The 20,481-nt window shown below is 34.9% G+C and overlaps 1 protein-coding gene across 4 annotated transcripts in view; it reads left to right on the top strand.

Moving 5' to 3' along the window:
• The window catches only part of MYOF (myoferlin), a 64,049-nt gene extending 43,777 nt beyond the window's left edge, over positions 1 to 20,272 (top strand). For 2 of the 4 annotated variants that reach the window (XM_005520626.3, XM_014250429.2), the window contains 24 exons: positions 349 to 460; positions 1,766 to 1,843; positions 3,600 to 3,781; positions 3,874 to 4,032; positions 4,211 to 4,309; positions 4,611 to 4,772; positions 5,282 to 5,447; positions 6,049 to 6,125; positions 9,339 to 9,350; positions 10,183 to 10,281; positions 10,806 to 10,931; positions 11,697 to 11,852; positions 11,961 to 12,052; positions 13,004 to 13,174; positions 13,697 to 13,845; positions 14,081 to 14,220; positions 14,503 to 14,591; positions 14,673 to 14,768; positions 15,353 to 15,494; positions 15,818 to 15,917; positions 16,800 to 16,993; positions 18,151 to 18,260; positions 18,563 to 18,710; positions 19,161 to 20,272. In XM_005520626.3, the coding sequence (XP_005520683.1) occupies positions 349 to 460; positions 1,766 to 1,843; positions 3,600 to 3,781; positions 3,874 to 4,032; positions 4,211 to 4,309; positions 4,611 to 4,772; positions 5,282 to 5,447; positions 6,049 to 6,125; positions 9,339 to 9,350; positions 10,183 to 10,281; positions 10,806 to 10,931; positions 11,697 to 11,852; positions 11,961 to 12,052; positions 13,004 to 13,174; positions 13,697 to 13,845; positions 14,081 to 14,220; positions 14,503 to 14,591; positions 14,673 to 14,768; positions 15,353 to 15,494; positions 15,818 to 15,917; positions 16,800 to 16,993; positions 18,151 to 18,260; positions 18,563 to 18,710; positions 19,161 to 19,196 (2,895 nt within the window). In that variant the 3' untranslated portion in view covers positions 19,197 to 20,272. Of the gene's footprint in view, positions 1 to 348; positions 461 to 1,765; positions 1,844 to 3,599; positions 3,782 to 3,873; positions 4,033 to 4,210; positions 4,310 to 4,610; positions 4,773 to 5,281; positions 5,448 to 6,048; positions 6,126 to 7,326; positions 7,384 to 9,338; positions 9,351 to 10,182; positions 10,282 to 10,805; positions 10,932 to 11,696; positions 11,853 to 11,960; positions 12,053 to 13,003; positions 13,175 to 13,696; positions 13,846 to 14,080; positions 14,221 to 14,502; positions 14,592 to 14,672; positions 14,769 to 15,352; positions 15,495 to 15,817; positions 15,918 to 16,799; positions 16,994 to 18,150; positions 18,261 to 18,562; positions 18,711 to 19,160 lie in introns of those variants that run through there. The other 2 variants (XM_014250427.2, XR_015773307.1) reach the window with 2 other exon arrangements.
• The last annotated feature ends 209 nt before the right edge of the window (positions 20,273 to 20,481 follow it).

Here is a 20,481-nt window from a genome sequence, read left to right on the forward strand (position 1 = left end):
GGGCTGGGCTAAAGCCTTAGAGCAGTTCTCTGGCACAGCACAGTGCAGGAGACCTGTGACCTTTCCTCCACTATGAGCTGATAGGTAGCTAGATATCTCCAGAGATAAGACATTCTGGAAGTAAGATGAAATGACTGCAAACGATTTCTGCATAGCTCCAATTGGCAACTGGAAATGACCTCTGGACATGAGCAAACATCTTGTAAAGTACATTTACTCACAGAAGTAGATTTCTCCTTGTGCTGGAAGAGAGATTGAAACCCATAAATTCCCCCACATAGTCCATTTCTATCAAGTTCCTTCTATGTTTGTAAATACTCAATAACTTTTCTCTATATGTAATTTCAGGGAGCAGACAATAGTGTTGATGATGGAGAAGGGAAGAGTTCAGACAGAACCAAGGAGTCAGCTACAATGGTGTTTGGTGCCAATACACCAATGGTTTCCTGCTATTTTGACAGTAGGTTCTTTAACAATTCCTTTCTCAAAAGTCATGTCTGTTTCATTTTGGTCTCAAACAGAATCATAAATCTTCGTGGTTTACATCCAGCTTTATGTAGCTAGCTTCTGTAGTAATTACTATCAGACCCTTGATTGGATCCTATTTAAGTTATTCAAGAAAAATTATAGTTAGGAATTTCAGTATTTCAGTCCACTGTCACACACATATTTTTAAAACCTGTATGGGACAGGAATTTCAATGCTAAATTTAACTTTTTTGTTGGTTCAGGTCACTTGACCAGCTCAGTGCAGGATCAGACAGCGCCTGGCCCAGAGGAAGCAGTACCATGTACTTGAGTTGGCAAAGTGAACAAAACTGTAACTTTGCCAACCTGGATGGGTTTTAAATTCTTTGTAATCACTGTAATGTGAATCACAAAAGCAGGGATGTTGAGATAGGAGCCACCAGTGCTAGTTAACAGGAACAGAGGCCAATCCTGGGACTTAACATCCGTTTTGACGACCTCTGACTGAGCAATGGTCTTTATTTGAGCTCTGCAGAACTTGCTCAACCTGCTGAGAATGGGTGTCTAAATCTTAAATATTTCAGAACTTGGGAAACATTGTTGAAGCTTCTTTTTAATAATGACCATAGCTGGAAGAAATTGGCACTTTTTCTTGACAGGGGTCAGAGGTTTCAGCCCAATGAGACTATATAGTGCTCAGATTTTTTCAAGAGCTGAAAGACTTACACCTGACATCTTTTAAAGAAAAGCTGTAGTAAATTAGCCCCACACAGTCCTGGGTTTGGGCCACTCACATCTGTCTTTTTTTTTAAGTTATTCCACCTAACATGTAGTGGTTTATTTTTTTTGAAACTTCTAATCAAAGTAACAGAGTTGCAATTAGAATAACTTTCTTGGCTAAAAGCTAAAAATATGAAACACCCCGGACCTTGGAAGTGCTGTAGTGAATGCTTAAATTAAGCAAAGGAGTGCCCAGTTCTTGATTCTCTTTGGATGAGCTAGATTATCACACTGTTTCGAACAGAAATTTTTGAATAGAAGGATTTTTAGATAATTGTATGGTGAAAAAAGCCCAAATACCATTAGTGATTTTTTTTTTGCATTTCTGCTTTGTGTTGGAACAAATGGTCTCAGGTACTAGCTCATCGGTATTAATACACTCATCACATGAAAAGCAAAAATGTTACTACAGTGCTTGTGTTGAAATGTGTAAGGCATTTGTATAAACTCAAAATACCTTCATCACAGAAAAGAAGCCTGTATAATGCAGTTGAACTGGTTTTATTTATTTGATACAGGAGTATATACTTACCACCTTCGCTGTTACATCTACCAGGCAAGAAACCTCATGGCTTTAGACAAAGACAGTTTTTCAGGTATGGAAAAATCTTTTCAAAGGTGCAGAAAACGCACTTTTGCCATGAATTTGTATCTTGATTTATTTGGCTGTAGAATATATTAACTCCTTAAGGTCTGTGTGTAGGTCCCAGCTACTGAAACTATGCTGTAAAGGAAGTCTCAGGTTTGTTACATATTATCTGAATTTGGTTACTAGTGACCCAGAGGCTGCTGCAAGCAAAGTGCTCTATATGTCCTGTACCAGCTTCTGCCAGTGAATTCTCAGTGAGGGAATTGGATTTCAGATGAGGTCTGAATATCACATGACCAGGTCCTTCCTTTTGCCTTGGACTCTCTTTCTAATCAAAGCCTACATGCAATTTTGTCCAGCAGGAAGCTTGCACAAAAGCAAGGATGAAGAAAGCTGGATGGTTTCTTCATTGGTTATGTCACCAAGTGCCTAACAGTGTTCAGTGTTTTATATTAATTCATTACAGAAATGAACTTGCAGAAAGCTACACTGTGCCTTACCAATAAGCATGTCTCTTATTTGTTTATACATGTTTATTTCCTGCTCTTAGGTATTCCAGCAATGTTGTGTCCATCTGGCATCTTTGTAGTCAGGATAATACCCAGTTCTCAAGTTTTCCTAACTCAAATCAAAATTTCACTGGAAAGTCACAGAGCAAATTGAATTTATATTCAGTAAGAATATGACTTTACACTTCCTTTAAGGAAGTTCAGCAAAAGACAAAGCTAAAATGAATTTTCTTTCTCCATTACCCTCCATTTGTATCCTTCCTTTTCTCCCTGTAATTGAGTAAGTGTAATGCCTCTGTTACAGTGCTGATATAGTGCTTTGCAAATTTAGTGATATTTTCTAAAATGAGGAGGGTTTTGTATGGCTGCCTGTCAATTTGGTCTTATTTCAATATGCAGCACTTAAAAGCAAAGCAACGAAACAATTACAAATGCCTTTGAATTGTGTATGGATAATTCAGGACAGGCATCTCAGATACAGTCATACATAAATTAGCTCATCTACATTTTATTTTCCTCTAAAATTAGTTTGAAGAATTGGCCAAATTTTGTAAAGTGCTGATCATGTACCTTTTCAGAATCTATTGAAACTGACCTAAAGATAACTTTAAAATTGCCTTTAGTCTTTAGTAATTGCAATTTGTACAGGAAACATTAATGGCCATCATCAGATACCTTCTACAGAGCTCTTGATGATTTAAAGGCCTGCCAAATACTGGGCCTAGACCACTTCAATCATTCAGCTATTTCACAAGAAGAGGTTGCTATAAATAAGCATGTTTGAAACCTAACCATGATCTGAGCAATATACCCTGGGAGAATTTGTTGTTTGGCAACTAGTCAGAACTTGAATTATTTCTTTCTATTATTTATGAGGCTGTACTGTTGTATATCAATGGAGAAAACAAAGAAGAGTTTTGACAGACAAGATTTAAGACAAGATTAGTATACACAGTGTTTCATTTTAGATTTCTGGTTCTTTTTCTGCTTTGCAAGATATTTTATCATTTTCATTTATTACTCTGTTAATCAAGCCCTTTATGAAGAAAGTGATTTAGTAATCAAATGGAAATTGCTCTATTAAATGTAAATTATGTATATGTGTTCATTTTTGTTTTACATAGAATGGCTTATAGAACTGGTAACAGTAGAAAAACAACATATTTGATAAAATATGTGCTCGTGTGCCTTATGGCTTGATGTGCTTTTATTTGTCTGTAACTCTGTGCTTTCAATCTTTGTATGATATTTCAGATCCGTATGCTCATGTTTCTTTCCTCCATCAAAGCAAAACAACTGAGATCATTCATTCAACTCTAAATCCTACATGGGACCAAACTCTCATATTTAATGAAATTGAGATCTATGGGGACCCACAGTCAATTGCCCAAAATCCACCTAATGTTGTTATTGAACTTTTTGACAGTGACCAAGTGGTAGGTGAAACCCTTTTACCCTGATTGCTTTTTTATTTATTTATATTAGTTGACAGTACATTAATTGTTATTTTTGCTATTTTTGGTTGCAGGGTAAAGATGAATTCCTTGGAAGAAGTGTTTGTTCCCCCATGGTCAAGTTAATCCCAGAAGATGACATCACACCAAAACTGCTCTGGTATCCTGTAACAAATAATGGCAAAGCTAGTGGAGACATTCTTTTTGCTGCAGAGCTTATTTTGAGAGACAAGGTATGTATTTCTTTTTTGTATGTGTATATAATAATGTGTATGTCTATGTGTAATATAATAAGATGCAAAATATATTCTTTCATGGTGAGACATTACTGGAAGAACTGTATTAGTGCTTGCAAGATATTTCATCTAAGAAAGATGAGAGAAACTAGTACTTATGCTTGTGTCTTAACAGAGTGGTACCAACCTTCCAATTCTTCCATCACAAAGGGCACCAAAGCTTTACATGGTCCCTCAAGGAATCAGACCAGTAGTTCAACTCACTGCTGTTGAGGTATGGTTACTCTTAAACTAACAGCATACAAGTGCAGTCTTCCCATCCTCTAGACAAAAAGTTTGTGTATTTACATACAGAAGACAAAAAAAAAATTCATAGTGAGAAATACTCTTTTCCCTAAGTGTTTGTGGAGCTCACTGTTTTTGTTAACTTTCCTAGAATTAGAATCTTGAAATATTTTTCCAGACAAATGTTATTACTGAAAATGTTTCAGTTCTTCTTTCCTACTTTCTGAGTATTGTATTAAGCATATTGATATCCTTTCCCACTTCTGCTTATATTGGATTTTATTTTACAGATTCTGGCCTGGGGGTTGCGAAACATGAAAAACTACCAACTGGCACCTGTTATGTCTCCAAGTCTAATTGTGGAATGTGGGGGTGAAATGGTGGAATCTGTGGTGATCAAAAACCTCAAAAAGACACCGAATTTTCCATCTTCTGTTCTCTTCATGAAAGTTGTAAGTTATAAAAACCTACATGCCAGCTATCTTAGCGAAATAAGTTCCTCCATAGCTTAAAAAGTCAAGGATTTGTTCTGAGTAGAAAAACTCACATCCTTTTTTCATTTACCATAAGCAATTTATGAGCCTGAAAACTGTAATAAATATCATGTAAATATGTCTGTACAGTCACTGGTAGGTTGCACAGTTTTATATGCACTATCTAGTGCAGTATATGTTATTTTTTATTTGAAAAGGCATCAATTTACCTATAGATGACTGGCTACTTTCCTATTGCTAGGATGGGTGCTGTGCAAGAGTCAAGAATATTCAAGATTTGGGGCAATTATTCTTATGGACTTTTATTGACTGAGAAGATTAGAAATTTGCATTCACCATACAGCCATAGAACATAGTAGTTCAATATTAAATAAATGAAGTAACAGCTCTAGTTCAGAGGGGAAATTTTTATTCTTTCTTTTTCTTCTGTTTGCACTGTAAAAAACCCTCTAACTTTCTATTTTTAGCTTTTACCAAAAGAGGAGTTATATAGTCCATCTCTTGTTATCAAAGTAATAGACCACAGACCATTTGGACGGAAGCCCATCGTGGGACAATGTACTATTGATTTACTGGAAAGCTTTCGCTGTGACCCCTACACTACTAAACACGACATTGCACCACAACTGAAAGGTAGAAAGCTGGAAAATGAAAAGTTCTACTTTCTTGTGAAATGCTAGAATTACCTGCCCATTTACTCTGCATGCTGTACTGATGAACAGCCATCTTGAGTTGTGCACTTAGGTGGAAATAATATTATCTGAAAGGAAAAACATCTAACAGAGTATTAATTAGTGTAACAATCTGTGAAGCCTAAGAGGGCATAACGTAAAGGCGAGTCCACTCTTGGACTTGTGCTCATTCCTTGAAGCTCCTCCTTAGTACCAACTTGGAAGTTAACTACCTGCAGATCACCTCAGCACTAGTGTCAAAGAAATCATCCAGTATTCCAGCAAATATGGTCTGGATACAATGGTGATGTTTCCTCTACATTTTTTTGAGTTTTACTCTTAATTTTATTTCTATATATTTGAGAAATGTTTGCATATCCTACACAAAAGTATTTTGTTTCCAGCAAAAAGTGGCAAGGAATTGCTTTCTTTAGAGGATCAAGCATATAGCAAATGAATTATTTTACATCTTCTATAACTGTCTGGACTTAAATCTGATGAAACTGTTTAGTAAGATTATTTTTTCTACACCATATTGCCTTAATAAAACCTTTGGCTTACAGTTAGTCTGCTCTCTGCTGCACCTCGCCAGGATACAGTAATTGATATGGAAGACACACAGCCTCTGCTAACAGCTCAGGTAATCTTTGAAATTTGATGCTTGACTTTGTTCTTAAGATCTCTGATTTCTAAGGAACTACCTAGACAGCAAAATTGACAGAAACATATGCAACTCTCTGGAAAGCCAGATGGGAGAAAGTTACTTGGTGAAAGGAAAGCAAAGGAAATTTGTTAATAATTTTAATCTTTGTTTTCATATAGTAAACACCAAACTATAGCACTTAGTCCTTGGTCAAATTCACCAGTAGCTTAAGGATTAATTCACTTATTCAATAGCTACTGAAAACACGTGATAGAACATCACCAGTTCCCACTGATGGTGTTTAGAGCAGACTGATTTTGTACAGACTGACCAGTTCTAGATAAAGGAGTTAGAAGTAGGTGTATGCTCTGGTCCTTCAGCCCTCCATTTTATCACAATCACGGCTTGGCCTCTCTTACCTTGGAGCCACCCAACCCAATACCACTGAAACAATTCTTTTCTGCACTAATACTTCTTTTCCTTTTCTGTTGTGCCTTGTCTCTTTACTGTTTTGATTCTTTTGGAACCACCACAATACAGTTTTACTTTCCAGGTAAAAAGTAATTCTGCTTACAAAATTTTACTCTTGAGCTGAAACATGACTGAAGATAGATTCCAAGCAGTACATTTTTAAGGAAAAATTGTTAATTATTTTATGACTGTAAAACCTTCCCTTTGCCTAAAAGGTGTTTTCATAGATTTCTGATGGATGTTACATTAAAGGAAGTAGAGAAGTTATGCCCTTTAATATATAGTAATTTTTCAGGCATGCAAATTCTTATTAATACTTAATTTAGAAGTTTCTAACTTTTATCTGAAATAGGTTTTCTCTTCTAATATAAAGCTGGAACAGAGAACTGTAATTTTCTTTAAAAATTATAAGGAAATATTTAGAAAATAAAGGAGACTTAGCACTTCAAAGTCACTGGTAAAATTGATTATATTTATGTAGTTTATTTCAACTAAAAAGGGAAAATTTTAAATATTACATAAGCAAAAACACAACTTCTTTTTGCCTGACATCACCCAAGTCAAATATAACATTAAGATACAGTGAAAGCATCCATGAGGAATGAAAACTCAGAACAATCTGAATTCAAATAAGTAAAACTGTGGAAAGTGTAAGTAAGTGATATGCAGACAACACCCTGGGGACACAAAATGCCAAAAATTTCATCAATTACATTCCAATTTCCAGTGTTTAAGCAGTATGTCAACAGCACTCAGCAAAATGGCTTCTCCAACAACAGTGCATGTATGTACCAAACTGATGCATGCAGGTGAACAGGATGGGTTGGATGGGGAGGAACATTAACCTATGGGGCCTTGAGGGGGTACTTGGAAATTCTACCAGAGAGAGATTTTGGAGGAGATGATGCTCACAAGTCCAGTAGGATTAGTTATATTAAGGTATCCTTGTTCTGAAAATCTTACTATGCATATACAATATGTATGAACTACTAAAAACTTCTTTTGTGTGTCAGCTTACCTAGAATCTGTGTGATAAAAGCAAAAAAATAAGGAACAGGAATTATTGCTATTAATATTTAAACTTTGTTTAGAAGGCTGGAAAATAAAATTACAAATTAAATTTAAAAAATTCTAACTCAGACTTTTCTAGGGATCCACTGTATCTTAGATTTTTGTCCGTAATTCCAGATTTTTCCATTAACAATGTTAATGTCTAGATAGATTCATGTAAAACAATCTACAGTGAATTTACTGGGTACATTTTAAAAAGGAGAGTAACATTACATTGTTTTACCATGAGAATATTTCACTCCAAAATCTCTAATTTATCATATGGCATTTTATTCTGTGTTTTGGCATTCTGTGAGCACATCCTGATTACAACTTTTAGTAACAATAATATCTGAATATTGAAGACTATTATTTGCTCTGGGAATTTTTAAAGAAGATCTCAAGTTTTTGATTTCTTTTTTTCCTTAACTACTTCTTCCCAAAACTACCAAGTGCATTATTTGAAGAGACATATGAAGGTCTATCAAGGGAAAAAAAATACAAACCCAAAACATAACATCTGACTTAAACTCTTCCAACATTATGCTGAAATGAAAGATGAAATCTTTATGATGAAAGATTCAGAGTTCTACACAGTATATTTTGTTAAAAGGTTTTAAATTTGGTCTTTAATTATGATTGCATAATTATGCAAGCTAACCTTTGCATTGTCAACATTACAAACCAGTATTTAAATACAGTGATATTAAAATATGGCAAACTATTTGAAATTACCTCACGAATTCTGCCAGTAAGTTTTCCAAATCACTAATGATGTCGTTTCCACAAAAAAATCACTCCAACTGTCTTTAGAAAATGACAGTCCCATGCTAATCTGGTAAGAATATGCTGTATTTATGATTTGAAGGTAGAAAAGACAAGTATAATATGACAGACCTGAACATCCCAGCAAAATAATTACTTAACAGAACAGCAATGGGAATAAATGAGAATGATATAGCAGAGTGATGTCCTGACCTATTGATGCATTTGGCTTGTATTAATAAAATGTTTTACATTTTTCTTCTGCTTTGCACAAAAATTCATTGCTAATGCTTTTAAATGAAAACATAAGGTATAATGTATCAGAAGTAGCAGAAATGACACTTGCTAATCATGGCTTCCAGATGGGATGCATGATGCTTGCTCTTATATGAACTAGTGGGTTGAAATTATGGTGTCTGTGATTTAACAGCTGAAGCATTTTGGATTGTGCACGTTGTTTTTACACTTACATGGATAAGTCTATAGACACCATTCTTTTTTTTTTTTTTTTTATGTGAAGAACAAAGCACAGGTCTTACAGTCCAGAAAACCCACTTTCTAAAATGTGTGTAAATATATATAAATATATGAATATATATACACACACATATATATGTATGTATATGTATGTATATATATATATATGTGTATATACATATATGCATGCTCCAGTTCAATATCTAGAACATTCTACTTTTCTGACAACCCAAAAAAAAAAAAAAAAAAAATCAAATAAAACACATGGTGTCTCAATATTCTTCAAAAGCATTTCTAAATTATTAATGTTAGTAACTTACTTTGCACACTTACATATACAAACTCCTAAACATTTAAAGCCTATTTAGCTGTATAAAATTTTACAAATCATATCCTTACCATTGCTTTTATTTTGCTCTTTTTTTATGACTTGGTCCTCTCGAGCAGCTCACAGAAAAGGTAACGTACACTACTTTTAAAAAATCTACACATTGCTTTCTCCAACTGAAAATCGGTATCTCAATACTGCCTACAAATCAGCAGTATTTTAAGCATGTGGGTGAGAACAGTAATCTCTGAAAGTGTTTGATATAAAAACCTATATTACCATTGTAACATGGTAAATTTAGAAAAATATGCAAGACTGAAATAGGAAGCCCTATATATAAAAAAACACCCCAACAAACCCAAAACAGCCCAAACAAACCCTCACCATTAATGATCTTCATAATATTTTAAGATTAATTAAGATTATGATTTTTAAGATTTTCTATAAGTCCAAACAATCTTAAAAAAAAATATGGATGAACATATTTATTCTGTTTATTCATAGAGAATGAATGCTATTTATTACCAGTGGAAGTTTGTTTTCAGGGGAAAATAATTATATTATACAATCCCTGAGAATACAGAAAATAGCACCTTCTTAAAGAGTGATTATCAGACTTAAATAAATAAAAATAAAAAAACCCCATAGAAATACTGTATTAGTAGAATGTATAGATTGCTAGTATCTAGATGACATGAGATTCATTGAAGTACTATTTTTAAGAAGCAAGAGTGAACTACTTTTCAACTGCATTTGATTAACAATGAGGTAGATCTGCAACTGCCTTAATTATTATATTCTAATTTTCTTTCAGATTAAGCTTTAATATTACCTATCTGATAATAAGTTTTAGAGTATATTATTTGTTACTATTCTTAATTTTTCATTATTTCTGCTGTGTGGTATAACAGGAGAGAGTCTTTATATCCCAATAAAAGCTTTTTTAATTTGTTTTTCTTTAAGGAGGAAGAAATTGTTGACTGGTGGAGCAAATTTTATGCTTCAATAGGAGAATACGAGAAATGTGGACAGTACATTAAAAAAGGATATGACACTTTAAAGGTATTACTCAGGAAAAAATAAGTTAACATATTTCAGAGTTTATAGGCCCAAGACCTGATCAAAACTGTCCCCCCTTTTTTTTTTTAATGCTCTTCAAAATTTAACTATACGTGATTTTCTATAAAGGTTCACTTTCAGTCAAAGGGAATTTTACTCTTGACTTCTTTGTGTGCCAGGCAGGTCCTAAACATACACATTAAGAAAGTAGGAGCACAGAGAATAAGTACTTTTACTGTTGTCTAAAATTTAAAGTGAGACTCCTTTCATTTCTTATCTAATACAGCTAACAAAGAAAGTAAAGATAAGTTTATGACATGCTACTTACTTTGGTTTTAACCAAGCCTAAATGAAGCTTTATCACATGTTCTCCAAAACACTGCATTTGCTCTACTTTGATATAAAAATAGTTCCAAAAGGTTTGGTTCCCTAAAATATTCCATCAAACATAAAATACTTTGCAGTGCCACTATGGTGGAGCCGATATATTTGATAATTTCTAAACCTTCCTTTTTAATTTTTTCAAGGTGTATGACTGTGAATTGGAAAAAGTACCTGAATTCAATAACTTAACAGACTTCTGTGATACATTTAAACTATACAGAGGGAAATCTGAGGAGAGTGATGATCCATCAGTGGTCGGGGAATTCAAGGTAAATTTCAAATGATTTGCAGCAAATAAATGCTAGTTGCATTTTTGTTTTGTATGTAAGTGGTTATTGAAGTAGATCTACATGCAAGCATTTCAATTTAAATATAGACGTGTACATTAGTAGGGGCAACAGATATTCATAAGTACTTAGCTACAGGCCCATCTTTTTCAAGGAAAGTACTACACATTGCTCACACTAGATATGCTACATGTTAATTGAAAATAAATATAATTCCTGCTAGTGTAATCTTCCCCAGTAACCATGGGACAGAACCTTCCCAGATAACCTCTCAAACAGGACTAAAATTCCAAAAAGTACATTTTTAGAATGATTTTGAAAAGATATTTTGTACTATTTCTGTGTTTCTGTTTCTGTGACTTTTATAGATTAAAATAATGCTAATGTACATAAAACCAACCAACCACTCAAAAAATCTTCAAACTTTAAATTATATTTTTGGAGAGAGAAACAAATACAAAGTATCTGTTACATATTCTTAGCCAGAGCAAAACTGAGTAATTGTGTTGACATCAAAAACCTGAATTGAGTTAAATTGGCAAAGGATATAACCTTGTCTTTTTAGTCTTATCAACCAAAACCCACCAAAATAAAACAAAACAATTCTAAGTCACTGTGGATTAGGCTATAATTCTGCTATTCCTATGTAAAACGGAGTGTGTACGTGCAGGATAAATAAGAAAAACCAGATTTAGCAGAGTGATTTCTCTACATTTATCTTGACCAAGACTTCATACTGTGTTTTAGGGATCATTTAAGATCTATGCACTGCCTGACGATCCGGCTATTCCAGCTCCTCCGCGGCAGTTCCGAGAGCTGCCGGACAGCGGGCCCCAGGAGTGCATCGTGAGAATCTACATCATCCGAGCCCTGCAGCTCCAGCCCCAGGACAACAACGGGCTGGTGAGGCTGTTTGCTTTTGTCTGACAGCTAACTGCTCTCCTATACTTCAAATAAAGTTAGTCTTGATAACTATTTCTTAACAATATTCTTCTTTCTTATTTTAAATAGTGTGATCCTTATATAAAAATATCTCTAAGCAAAAAAGTAATTGAAGACAGAGATCATTATGTGCCTAATACCCTCAACCCAATCTTTGGCAGGTAACATATTTTTCTGTATTTTCAATTTACTGCATTTTAGAATGTTTTCCTATTTTTCAAGGTAAACCATTACTTGAAATATCCAGTGCTCTATTCAGTTATATACTGACAGTTAATTGTGAGTAAAATTGCATAAGGTGTTTTCCTTAAAATCATTGGAAAAAACAGATGTTTGGCTAATCCATAGATTTTCTTTGTCATGTGGGTAAACTGCACAAAGTAAAACAATGTATATATCTGAAAACCAGCCTGTGTTAGGCATATAAGAACAACAAAATATGCTTATGGAATATGGAAAAAGTTTTAACTCTGAAAACTAGATGGATCTCAGAAGTAATCAGCTTAGCATACATTCCCAGTACACTGGTCTTTCCATCAGAAGTTAATGACACCACTGAAATACATGAAAATAATACTAGTTAGGAATGAAAAGTTACATCATCTGCATAATTACTATGAAATTATGGTCTGGTTTAGAGTTGTACGAGGATTTTGATAACTTAGGAGGTTCAGAGAGGAGGAGTAGAAGGATTGTAAAGGGTTCGAAAAGCATAATTTACAATGATGTGCTACAGTTTTTCAATTGTTCAGATTATGCAAAGAAATAGACAGCAAAAATACATGATTACAGACAGAGTAACTTCCTTCCTCAGTCCCAATTCATGCTGATGCACAGAAAATATCTAAGTAATACATTGTGCAGAAAGGAAGGAGGTTATAACCAGAAGAGTAAAAATGAAATTATTTATAAGTGCAAAGAGAAATTGGAGCATAAAAGATAAGAACTGCTGCTAGATTTACCAGCACTGGAAGCATCCTTTTAATACCTTCTAAAGGCTATTGCTCAAAAATAAATTAGTAAGTGCTTTTTTCAATTTGTATTTTTAAGTTTGAAAATAAGTAGCATTTCTCAATAGAGCAATAGCCTTAATGGGGAAATTTTATGTTTAGAATGTATGAACTCAGCTGCTTCTTGCCTCAAGAAAAGGATCTGAAAATTTCAGTCTATGATTATGACACATTGACTCGTGATGAAAAAGTAGGTGAAACCATAATTGATCTGGAAAACAGATTCCTTTCTCGTTATGGATCTCACTGTGGCATCCCCCAGCAGTACTGGATGTAAGTAATTTTGTCTGTTGAAAATTTTTATCTGTAAGACCTAGTACTCAATCTCTAAAAAAACCTTAATTCTATGGTTAAAAAACAATGCTGTGGCTTCTCAAGGATATTTTTTGTGCTTGTTCTAACATCTAAATTCCAAGTGAAGCTGTAAAACTTCAGAACAGCCTTTACCCAAAACCATGGCATCAAATATTTTAATATTTTCTTAATACAGTAATGTATGTTATTTCTGTCCAGAGTACTCATGCTTAACATAATTTTCTGACCTACCGTTGCAATTAAATATGAAAGCATCTGTGAGTGTAAATTATTTTGATAACTAAAGAAAAAAACACTCTGTCTTGGAAGGTAATTGAGCTGATACAAAATTATGTCACTGTATCAAACTCCAGAGCCCTCAATCTAGGCAGTTACAGTGCTGCTCTTTCTGAGCTAGTTTAATGAATACATTTTACATGATGTGTAAATGCCCTGAATGGTGAATAATTTTAGGGTATGTTTCTTTTGCTTTCATAAAAGTTCAGGTGTGAATACCTGGCGTGATCAACTAAAACCCACCCAGTTACTGCAAAATGTAGCCAGGTTTAAAGGCTATGCTCCTCCTGTCCTCTCTGAGAATGGCAGAAAGATTAACTACGGGGGTCAAGACTATACTTTGGAGGAAGCTGGTGAGTTGATTCACTTATTTCATATGTTTTTATATTTTATTTGTATGTCTTAAATTAATAAAATATAAAACTTTCCATTTGTTTATGGAGTACTAGAAAAATATCTTTGATTTTTCTCCAAGCTGAACACACTTTTACGCTCAATTTTAAACATCTGGTTTTAATTATTTCTTTAAGTTCAAATGCAAATTCTAGTTCATAGGCCCCTGCTTTTTTCCCATGTCTTCTATTTCAGAAGCTAACAAAATCTTGCATCAGCATCTTGGTCCGTGTGAAGAGCGGTTAGCCCTTCATATCCTCAGAACCCAGGGTTTGGTACCCGAACATGTGGAAACAAGAACCTTATATAGCACTTTCCAGCCCAACATCTCCCAGGTACTGTGAACTGGCTTGGTTATGGTTTCTTGAAAGCAGAAATGGAGCATTCTGGAATTCATGTCATATTGTTAATGGTGTGGTATCTCTCCAGGGGAAGAGGGCTACAAATCATTAATGCTTGGCTTAAAATGTAAAGCAGGTTGGTCTAGAAACATAACAAAAAACAGCTTTTTAAAGAAAGTTTCTGTAGAAACAAGAAAACTTATCTGAAAAATTAAGGGGCTGTGACAAACCTATATACAGCAAACAATCCCTCATCTATCTTCTTCACTGCTGCAGGGAAAGCTGCAGATGTGGGTGGATGTTTTCCCCAAAAGCTTAGGTCCGCCAGGCCCTCCGTTCAACATCACTCCCCGAAAAGCCAAGAAGTGAGTATCCCCACATACTACATACCCTCTGGCAGCCTTGACAAAGCACTCCAAATCTCTTGCCCAAAACTTCTCTCTTAGGTATATCTTGCGTGTGATCATCTGGAACACCAAGGATGTCCTTCTGGATGAAAAGAGCATCACAGGAGAAGAAATGAGTGACATTTATGTGAAGGGGTAAGAGCATTCTCTCATGTAACACTTAAAGTTAACAGCATTCAGAATGTCCTGGGAATACCTTGACCATGGGTTTCAAATATTATTTGGTTCAACCAAGTCAAATGCTAACCTCAGAGAAGTACAGAAGTGTTATGAGATAAAGCACAACCAGTTAATGTGTGGTGAAAGATCCCAGAATTTAATCTTTTGAGATGGACAGCAATTGAAAAGGCAGAGGGTTAGCTTTGGTGCAGCATAGCTTGAATTCTTAATTTTTACATTCACTAGTCTTAATACAAAAAAACCCAATAGAAATCAGAGAAATATACTACCAGGCAGACCTAATTTCTCACTAAAAAAGAACTTACTAAAAAAGACCTGCGCTGATACAGCAACGGGTCTTAGATCAGAAATTCAGTTCAGATGTTCCTATTTACAGTGCCAAATTGGAACCAAACTGCAATGGGGCGTGAAAAACTCCACAGCCCTCTGTGAGCAAGTCTTACAGCTTGTGTGCAACCCTTTAATGACACAGTTCCAGTACAAACAGGCACCAGTGCTGTCTCACTGCAAATACCAGACACATCTCTCCATATTTTCAGATGGATGCCTGGTAATGAAGAAAATAAACAGAAAACTGATGTTCACTACCGATCATTAGATGGCGAAGGGAACTTTAACTGGAGATTTGTTTTTCCTTTTGACTATCTCCCAGCAGAGCAACTCTGTTTAGTTTCCAAAAAGGTAAGTATTTCTAAAGATTCCAATGCTTAGAATACAGATTCTAGCCTGGTAATTTGTACCTACATATTGAAAGAGACAATATGGCTCAGTTCCATATACTTTCTCACACTGCTGTTGTGAACAGATTCATTTTGGAACAACACGCTGGCAACAAGAGCAGTCTGCTTTTAGCAGGGCAAGATTAAATCTTTTAATACTTCCACCAGCCCCAGAATTCACAAGTGGCTTGTACTAGATCCCAGTACTACAAGTACTAACTCCCAGATTTGAATTTCTGTAAATAATTTTTAAAAGTGCTTGGTATTTGTTTTTAAAAATTTTAGGAACACTTTTGGAGTCTTGACAAGACAGAATTCAGAATCCCACCCAAACTGATCATTCAAATATGGGATAATGATAAGTTCTCCTTGGATGACTATCTGGGTAAGATTTTGAATGAAAATAGTTACTATTGTCTCAAAGCAGGATATCAAAGTGAACCATTTTAAATTATCACATAAGGATTGCATTTACAGTGAGACAATGAGTGTGGAAATATACTCCAGCTTTCCTTCACAGTACAGGCTTACTGAATGAATAAGTATTCACTCAGTAAAGGCCTACTGGCAGGTAAACCAAGATACTTTTTATTCAGGTAAACCCTCTCACAAAGCATATGAAATGTTAGCATGCATGAAAATTTACTTTGCTTCTTTCTTTAAGTAAAAATACTTAAACAAGGCCACTTCACAAGTCCTAAATAAGAGTATTGACAGTAGCACATAATTTAGGTTTAAGCATCTACTTCACATTGTTCTTAATCCCTACCTTTTCTAGAGATACTGCTCTGCATGAGATTCTCTGCCCTGCATTAAGAACTGCTCCAAAGTCTTTAGCTTGCATACAAACTATATAGGTCTCAAAATCTGAAAACAAGTAGTTGATTTATAACCACTATTAAAGTTTGCTAAATTATGCATTTAACTGTCAGAAATTACTTATTACATTGCTGTATTTGGGCATCTTCCATTTAAATGTGTGGGGATAAAAAACCCTTCTATTAAAAAAATCCAACAGTTTTGCATTAAAGAAGGGGGAGTCCATCTTGCTGAATCCAATTTATCAACACCAGCAAGAGGGGCTTAAACACAATGTGTCCCACTTCCCTACCTCACAACATCTTTAGACAAGCAAGAATATAATGTGTCTGTTGATTGCCTTTCCTGTAGTTCCTCTATGTCTATGTTTAGAGATAGTAAGGGTTGATGTTGAGCTGCTGTGCTGTATGGTTGGTTGTGTTACGCAGTGTTTGTTTTATCCTCCTAGGCTTTGTGGAACTTGATTTACACAAAACAATCATTCCAGCAAAAGTTCCTGAGAAGTGTAATATAGACATGATTCCAGAATACAAGGCAGACAGTGTTCAGAAGGCTCCCAGAACTGCCTCTCTCTTTGAACAGAAATCCATGAAAGGATGGTGGCCGTGTTATGTTGAAAAGGATGGCTCCCGCATTTTAGCGGTAAGGTTATTACTTCTTTTAAAAGTACTTTAAACGTGCTCACCTTACTTTTCAAATTTCAAAGGAAGACTCCCACTTAGCTGTTAGCTTTCAGTGGATAGACAGAGGAGGGGTAAATAGGACATTCCATGCACAAGTCCAGGAAATTGGTGCAGCAACAATTTTTTTGTTTTATAATGTGAGTTTAATACTTCATTTATGTAGTTTCTTGCTTACTTCGTTTAACTTGAAAGACTGTGGTGCCAGGTTGCGTTGATGATGAAGCAAAGCATTCATCATCAACTGATGATGAATCAGCAGCTGATGAAGTCCTGTGAATGAATGCATAGCCTCAAGCTGTGCCAGGGGAGATTTGGCTTGGACATCAAGAAAAATTTCTTCACAGAAAGGGGTATTAAGAAGTGGAATGACTGCACAGGGAGGTGGTGGAGTCACCATCCCTGGAGGTGTTCAGGAAAGGACTGGATGTGGCACTTAGTGCCATGGTCTAGTTGACAAGATGGATTTGGTGATCTTAGAAGTCTTTTCCAACCTAAATGATTGTGTGATTCTTTATCACATTATTGCTCAGAAGAACATCAGAGACATCCCAAATGCACTAAAGATGAAAGGAGAATGTTTAAATACAAAGGAGTTTTGTACACAGCAAACATAATCTCTCTACTGAGAATCCAGAGTAGCTTTGTGATTATGTATGCAATCAGAAGACCAAAAACATTCTAACTTGTTCTACAAAGAATATAAATGTATATTTATAATTTGCAGTGAGGAAAAAAAATTCAGAAGCATTCATAAGCCACAGCAATATGAAAAATTAGATGCATGATCATTTGGAAAATATGCAGTCCTTGGGTTACTCTTGAAAGAAAAGAAGAACTGGCTTTGTTTTGCTAAATTGGAAAAAAAAGTTACAGCTTAGAACTAAAGATGTTTTAGCAGAACAATTTTATGTCCAGTGATTTAGTTTTTCTACGTCTTTTCCTGATACTGTGTTGTGACACCATCATAGTACACAAATCAGTATATTTCAAGGAGGAAATCAGAAACACACATGTACCCCATGAGCTGATCCCAGCTATTCTGTATAAAAACCAAGCAAGTCCTATTAGTGCAATTTCAATAAGATGCTTGTCTCGTGCCACTACTTTGTTCTGAAGGGTAAAGTTGAAATGACATTGGAAGTTGTCAATGAAAAAGAAGCTGAGGAAAGGCCAGCTGGTAAAGGAAGAGATGAACCCAACATGAACCCCAAACTAGATCTACCAAAGTAAGATATTTTTATCCCACTACCTTTAGAAATACCCAATATCTAGCTACTCTGATGCATGCAGTAATATATTAGTCATCAGTTATCCTTTGCAAAACTCCGTTTATAAAATCCAATCTTGTTTCCTCCTGTAAGCGTTAAGATAAAATGCAAGGTGGTTTCAGTACTGCTGCTATCTTGCATTTCAAACCTATCTGTTTTCTTCAACCTCCAGACCAGCATGTATTAAAGTGATATAATCTCACGCTTAAATATTCCATGGTTTTAGAGTATAAATAATACTTACTTCTTTCAAAATACAGCCGGCCAGATACTTCCTTCCTTTGGTTTACAAATCCCTGCAAGACCATGAAATTTATCGTGTGGCGCAGGTTTAAATGGCTCTTCATAGGCCTTATCATCTTGCTGATCCTCTTCCTGTTTGTAGCAGTGCTCCTCTATTCCCTGCCGGTAAGAATTTCTGAATTTTACTGTTCCTCAGCTGTGGGTTGAGCTTATCAACCAGGAGTCGTCAACAGGATACACTCCTGACTCAGAGTTTATCATCTCTGTTTTAGAAGAAGATAGGGATTATATCCTTATAGCTATAAAAAAATTAAACTGTTTTTTATTGAGAAAAAATTAAAATTTAGGTTAAAACTAACCTATTAACTAAAGATGGAACAAGGAACTGCTTTAGAAGAGTTAATAACCTGCACAATTAAACTAACTAATAGTTGGCCTAGAGTTGACATTAGTCTGAAAAAAAACTACCTCTTTTCACTGTATTTTAACTGAATCACCACACCCTAAATACATTTTGATCCATTTTAATATTTGAAATGTCTTTTTCAAAACTACACTGAAGTATTTTGTCTACATCATTTTACCTCTCTTGTTTCCTTCCTCCTCTCCCAACAGAATTATTTGTCTATGAAGATTGTGAAACCAATATAAGGAAGATTTTTTACCTCGTGTTTTTAAATAGTGCTGAAATTTTGCCCCAGGCTGTGGACCAAAATCAGCAAGGCTCTCCATCCTTTGTATCTGCTTGTATTTAGAATGGTAAAATAGATAATTAAGACTCTCAATAAGGTTAGCCAAGGTTCAAGAGGTCATGGAAGGTGTTTTTTAAAAACAAGGAATAACCCACAACCCCCATTTTTTTTTACTTCAGTGGTATCTATGGTGAAGCTCTGACTTTGCTTTTAAAGAAAGCCTCACTCAGAGGCTGCCAGCTATTGCTGTCTCTGGTTTTTAACATATACTTCCTTTTGAGAATCCTTTTCGTTGGGCACACTTTGAAACCCTGCATTTTAAATTAAAGGAAAACAAACATTCCTTATGTCTACCACAGAAACATCACAGTGGAACTAAAGGGTCATACATTGTTTCTAGTTCCAAATTTTCATCATCATGCTGAATTAAAATTCTTATTTGCCATGCTGTAGACTTGACAACACTATATATGTATCCTGACAAGTTAACAAACATAGTAATTAATTATACATTGTTTTTTTAGCATAATTACAAAATTTTAAATAAACATATCCACAAGTAAAATGCAAGTTTCCAGTTTTCTTCAACTATTACAAAACTACAGTGTATTAGGACTTGTGTAAGATCTATCAGAAGATGTAATGTCACATACCTGGAATTTAAGGTATTTTACTGTTATTTGCACAGTGAAGAACAAGGAAATACTTCTGCACAAAGTTCTCATTAATCTATTCATTAATTAGAAAATTAATAAAGAAATATATTGACTATTTTCACTATACTCCTTGTATTTAGAGATGATTATCAGTCAAAACACAGGAGACCCTTGTGAATCAACCCTTGTTTGATCTGCACATGGGAAGTACCTAATTTTGCTTCAATCTCTTCCCCCAAGACAGAATAAAATATGACCTGCACTTAAAATCAGGTTATGTTCTGTGATTCTATCTCACTTTTACGGAGGGCTGATGCAGAAGCACCTCTGGACATCCTTTGGTCCTTGAAATAAAGGAAATCTGCAGCAAAACCTGAAATCAGCATTTGGTGTGATTGTCACATTTTTGAATAGATAAAGACTTCAGATGCCTTTTAAAGATGTCAAAAATAACTACAAAATTTAATTAGTATTTAAAAACTTCTTTCATTGTATTCAGTTAAATACTATACACTTTCTTATAACACAGTACTGTAAAATAAAAAGCATGTACTTGTCAGGCAAAATAAGTAACCTTATTCTGTTGGA

This window comes from Pseudopodoces humilis, chromosome 9, assembly GCF_049639895.1.
Source record: "Pseudopodoces humilis isolate 2021_Gansu_Grassland_sample_001 chromosome 9, ASM4963989v1, whole genome shotgun sequence".
Lineage (NCBI taxonomy): Eukaryota > Metazoa > Chordata > Aves > Passeriformes > Paridae > Pseudopodoces > Pseudopodoces humilis.